Raw genomic sequence first — 6126 nt, forward strand, 5'->3', positions numbered from 1 at the left:
TGAAAATGATAACTAACAAAGTTTCATATATGAAATTCGTGACTCTGCTGAAATGAATTTGCATGCCGAAGAGAACATGCTCGAATGTGTTACGCGATAAAATTGATTGTTTAAAACTGAACTACATCGTATTAATTAGATTTACATTGTTGAGAAATTCGTTTCTCGATTCGTCAACGTCGGCGTCGCTCAGAGCCTGGTCGACGAACACACAATTCACTCTGTCTCGCGAAATTGATTTTTCTCGCGTTCCTTAATTCTAAATACAGGGTGGTCTACGATACACGGTACAGTATCAGCATGAGTAAAGGTTCCCTGTGAAATTTAAATAATTTAAGGGTGTACACTGCTGTAGAATGGATTGCATTTGTAAGTTATGTCGTTTATCGCGCAGCAGTTAATTATCATTTATTCGAAATGGTAGGAAACGTGTTCCAAGTCGTTTCTGGACACCCTACGAAACGCGAGAGCTCTTCTTTCTAAAAATTTATACAGACTACCGTTTAACGACCCAGTAAACTTCCCTCGTAAAAAGATCTAGCGATAAACAGCTGTCGCGTTCTCAAACAAAGGAATTTCACGTGACAGAACAGAAAAAGACGTATAACTAATTTGAGCTCATTCGAGTCATCTCTCACAAGTCCTTGAATAAAACACACAGAAACAAACACATAGAATCCATTAGACAGCGTAGACAAAACATTTGACCAAATCTATAACACATTCCTATCTAATACATTTAAACCAGGAGCCATTGCTTGTATATCGCCCAGAATCTCCGAAATCTAAAATTGCGTCAGGAACGAATCTCGTAAAGGTTTCACGGTGGCAATAAAATATTCTATTTTACGTCGCGTATCCCTTATATCCGTTTCGATTTCGTCGAGGAGATACACTTCAAGGGTATGAGGTAAGCCGCCAGCTCTCAGGTCCATCCACCCCTTTCTACGTTGCGGACTCCTGGCTACACGGACCCATCCCGAAAAGCACGAGAATCCTCGATGAGAAGTCCAGCAGACTGACGAAAAGCAGTAAAATCCCGAACGAGTGCTGCACGTCCTGCGAACACCACCACAAGATGCTCCATCGAGTAAAGGAAATGTCTTACGTCGAAACGGTCACCACTTTATAGCTCGCCACTCTTGTACTTTCTTCACGGGTTCTCGAAGGCTCTTCAGAGGTTCTCGCTCTAAACCCTTTTCATCCAAGATTCGATGCTAGTCGCAGGGACGTCAAGTACAGTTGCCCCAAAAGTTTCTTTCGTTTTATCAATAATTAATTCCTACACGATATTTGATGTTTTATGTTACATTACAAAATTCTGTACAATTCATTTCGCTCCATTACTGTCGCAACATCAACATCTAAGAGATTAGGTTGTCTATTTATATAAACACTGCCACACGAAATAACTGAATGCAAGTCACGAAAGAAACTTTTGGGACAACCTAATATAAGGATTTAAAGACTGTGAATTTTTTCTCTTTACGAATCCCGTAATCCAATAGTCCATTGCGTCTATTAGCGAGCGGACCACCCTGTACCTTCTCAACCTCCTCCTCAACGTTTCCTCCTGGTCACATACACCTCGCCAAGGAAGATGAAAGTGGAAACGAGCAGACCAACGAACAGCAGTAGAAACGTCAGGGAGTAATGGTCCAGAGTGAGCTTGATGGCTGTATCGTCCCTCCTCAGACTCCTCATCTTGACGATCGTTAAGGGATACGTTATATTCTCGAACCAGACCGAGAACAGGCCGGCCTCCTTCAGTCTCAGCAGAACGAAGTTCACCCTCTCCATGTAGGGCGATTGGGACCTCAGCACGTACGACACTCGATAGTTCATGGGGCACTCGTCCACCACGTGGAGCAACGGATTGCCGTCCTTGTCGTGGAACGCGTAGTTTCCTAGCACCATCGAGAAGTACCGCGTGATGGCGATCATGTTCTCGTAAGCCACCATGTATTTGGTCGATTTAGTCTCGTTCACCACTCGGATCTTCCGCAGAAGCGCCCTGTCTACGGCCATGTCGTCCTGGAAGACGTTCTTCAGGTTCGCGTATTTAGTGAACAGGATCTTGCCAGAGTCGACCACGTCTTCCAGGGTGTTCAACTGGGGATAGTGGAAAGGTTTGCTGAGACTGGACACCAGGCTGCTTTGATAGACTCCGTTCACGATGAGACCGAAGAACAGGGTGCCTATTAGCAGAGCCCTTTGCGCGGGACTGTCTCCATTTTGGAGGGGATAGCAGAAGAGTTCTACGAAGTCGAAGAACAGGGACACGTAGCGAGGGACTTGTGGGGGTTGAAGAGGTTCTGTTGGGGGGTTGAAGCGACCTTTCGATCTTTTGGAGCGTTTTCTCAGTTGATTCGTCCAGGAACCTTTACACTCTAATTGCTCCAAAGGTCTAGTCCCTGTGTCACTCGACGACAAGGCTCCTGAAAGATACGAAGCTTCATTCTCCAATTGCTTTCGAGATCTAGTCGTGCCTTCTTTCTCCGGACTGTCGCTCTCAAAACGAGTAGGTTGAATCGATCGACGTTTAAACGCCAGGTTGAGGTACTTCGTGAAGCACCACAGCAACGTAATTCCCACGTTATATATCGCTAGGAGTGCCCACAAGTTCTTCTCGAAGGGCAAGAAGGGCATGTAAGCTTTGGGTACCAACCCCGAGTCCGGCGCCAGGAAGCACAGTTTGTCCTCGTAGACGGCAGCGGTGAACCGGAAGTTAGGATGCAGAGGATAAGCCTTGACGAAGAACCCAGTGATGACCATCTCGGCTCTACCGCTCTCGATGTCCCTTAATGACAGATCGAAGGGGTCCACAATCCGTCTGAATTCGGCGATTCTCATTACTTTCACGTGGAACTTGGATTTCGTGGCTCCTTCTAGAGAGTAGAGCACCTCAGCGTCCACCTTTCTCAATCTTAATCCCGTTTTATCGTCGTATGCGATGCCCATTAGCAAGGATTTGAACACAACCACTTCCAGAGGATAATTGTTCATGTCGTGGAAAATCTCGAACAGTCGCGTGGTTTCATTCAGAAGCAGGACCTTGTCGACGTTGTTTAACTCTGCCGAGTACCTCGAAGCGTCATCGTCGTAAGTTTCTGGGGAACTCTGCTTGGTCTCGTTCAGGAATTCAACTTCTGCGTTCTTCGACTCCGCCAGGTGTCGCGAACTACTATCATCGCAATACTCGAAGAACTTCGGAACAGTAACATTGTTCGTCAAGCACAGCTTGTGTACACCTCCGAACTCGTTATCGTGAACTTCGAAGGGCGCATACCTCACTAAACAATCGAAATTGTCTTCCGTAGAAACAATCACTGCCCTATAGACGCTGTACTTGTTCCACAGATTCCTGAAGATGTCCCGCCAAGCCACGGTAGTCGTCCTACCGTTGAAAAAGATCAGATATTGGTTGCTGGACTGCCACAGCTTCGGCTGCCAGTAGATGAAGATATTCAGAGAGAACACGTCCTTGACGAAGAAGGCCCATGTGAGATGCGACCTCTCCATCCACGTGGCCTCGAGGGACAGGTCTCTAGCTCTTACTTTGTAGACCAAGATGGGATTCTCCGCGGAGTATCTCAAGAGAACGTCAGCTGCATTCGATCGAAACTCCGGCAGGATTATGGATAGCGTTAGAGGACGAAACTCAGGGGAGTCAAGAAGGAAGGCCAGCAGGAGGTTCAAATTCTGACTTTCTTGGCTAGACAGAGGTGCTTGGTGTAGATACTTGGTCTCTGCGGACGAGTAGAATTCGTTGTAAGTTGTACCAGTCCCTGACGATGTTGAGAATGTTGTTAAAACCACGGCGCAAAGGCTCGAGTGTATAGACAAGTAAACCATGTCTGTTAATTCCTTTTGTATCCAGGATTCTTCAACTCGAAAGTTGGAATTGGTTCGACCGAAGAAAAGACATCCAGTCGAAGATGTCGCAATCGATGATCCTGCACAATGCTGATGCTTCTTCTCTGGAGTGAAATACAAGTTTAAAGACCATCAAAGGCTGTAGCTGTCGAGTTTCCATCGACTTCCGAGCCAAGACAAAGACGAGACGAGGACGACCCTTAAATATTCACGCAGCTGTTCGCTGGAAACCTATAAACGTAAAAAGGTCGAGAGATTAGAATTCACGACGGAGGAGCTGCGACTCTGGGTACCCGATTTCCTCGCGAAACGTTTCGGTAAATTTCTGCGCCAGTGATTCTTAATCCTTTTACTGGTAGCGTGTCAAAGCTGCGACGTTGACGTTTTATAAGTTTCGAAGCGGAATGGTAATTTCCATCGATATTTCTTGTATCTGTGGTGGCACCTCCTGTCCTCGCCACTAAAAGGATATATTCTACCATTCATATACATATAAGCCATTTCCGACCGATTTCCAAACATCCTGGGGTCTAAAAGGACTTGTTTTGGTAAATACAGATCACTCTAATCCAACTATACGAAGCTTACAAGTAACTATAAATTATACGAACTAGTCAAAATCATCCGAATCGATCTATTCGTACTAAAAATAAGGGGTCCTGGGAAAATATTTGAGCTCCACGCTCTATAATGTAAAAACATTTACTTCTTAGATTTACTTCATACTAAAAATAATAAGAAACCATTGAGCAAATATCTATAAATCTTCAAAGAACTCAATGAATAGACATTCTCTATATCTCAATCCATTTTACTTTAACAAAACAATATCCCACAATATCCACATAATCCAACAATATTCCACTGATTTATCACTATAATAGAAAAACACTCAACAAAAAAAATAGAATATAACAGAAATATTAAACGACGATAACCTAAGATTTATGTACAGACTTTCCTCATTGGACACTAACGATAAACATAGATTAAATATAGACAAATGTCGGTGGCTAAGCTAAACACAAAAGTAAACGAATATTATTCAAAACTGTTAGTTTGTAGGATGTTTAAGAATAAGGTGTACAATTATAATTAACTATATAGATAATATAGAAATAAATAGTTCGGGAATAAGCATTAAGATTACAGAATAGATTAAAACACCAAAGTCCGGAACTTTTTAACCTGATTTAATGTTACCGTTTAGAAAAAATAAAAGAACCAAGATTATGCGTTGCATCTGCAGTTTTAGACTATATAGATTACACCAAAGCATTAAAAAGTAACGATACCAAAAATGTATTTGTTACAGCATGAAACCTGGGTTTATTCTAGGTGTTTCTAGCAGGCCCAGGACGAAACACTCCCTTCCTTTTTTCTCCGCCACCACATATCTAAGTAAATGAAGAGCACTCCACTGATACTGCTCCACTGTCACACTACTGTTGAGTAGCGTTGATTTTCTTCATCGACGATTGTTCCGAACTGCGCTACGAGTTAAAAATGTTAAGAACCACTGGCCTCTAGGTCGACGCCGAGGAAAGAAGCTTTCAAACCGCGGAACTGTCGTAAATCAGGTTGTTCGACGCAGCAGCGGGCAATAAAGGCAGGAAGTTTGCGAAACGATGACATTTTTCCGCGAAACTGAGACGGAAAAACGGATAAGTGGAAGTTATAGGGCAATTTCCCTCGAAATTTTGTTAGTCACGCACTCGATCAGCCAGTGCGAACGTGCCGCGTAGTCCTCACGCGAGTCTTGCCTTTATCTTCTCCGAAAAATCACGTGAAACCTCTTTAGAACAGAATTTAAAAGTATATCGAACGAATAATAATTTAATTCCACTCTGGGAAGTTCGCCAAGAGTTCTCTCGAATCCACTGGAAGGCGGTTAAAGAAGTTAATTTTTCGATTCAAGTTCTCTAAACGTTTTACCTCCGATGTTTAGTTCAGCTTATGTATTTTTTATCTCCGCTTAAAACAAGTACGGTAAATGAAAATTCTACTACGACTATCGCCGTTCTGTAGTCCTGCCCCGTACTTTTTCTTATCGTAACGGGGAGGAAACGCCCCGGAGCGTGCAAATAACAATTTGTCTTCGCGAAACATGCGGGGATAGATGACGAAGCCCAACGGCAACGCAACCATGATCGCGTCGCGAGGCATGACGGGACACAACGCGACGAGAATAACGAAGGACGATGAGAAGGCAGGGAAGAAACGAAGCAAAACATAATGGAAACCTCTCGA

The 6126-nt window shown here is 43.8% G+C and overlaps 1 protein-coding gene across 1 annotated transcript; it reads right to left on the reverse strand.

Moving 5' to 3' along the window:
- Window positions 1–1560: 1560 nt before the first annotated feature.
- LOC128879947 (uncharacterized) lies at window positions 1561–3855 on the reverse strand. The gene is made up of 2 exons (XM_054129525.1): window positions 2520–3855; window positions 1561–2438 (listed from the first exon to the last, which is right to left on the reverse strand). The coding sequence occupies exons 1-2, from the start codon at window positions 3853–3855 to the stop codon at window positions 1561–1563; spliced, it is 2214 nt and encodes a 737-aa protein (XP_053985500.1).
- Between the last annotated feature and the right edge of the window lie 2271 nt (window positions 3856–6126).

The sequence above is a fragment of the Hylaeus volcanicus genome, chromosome 7 (genome assembly GCF_026283585.1).
Source record: "Hylaeus volcanicus isolate JK05 chromosome 7, UHH_iyHylVolc1.0_haploid, whole genome shotgun sequence".
Taxonomy (NCBI): domain Eukaryota; kingdom Metazoa; phylum Arthropoda; class Insecta; order Hymenoptera; family Colletidae; genus Hylaeus; species Hylaeus volcanicus.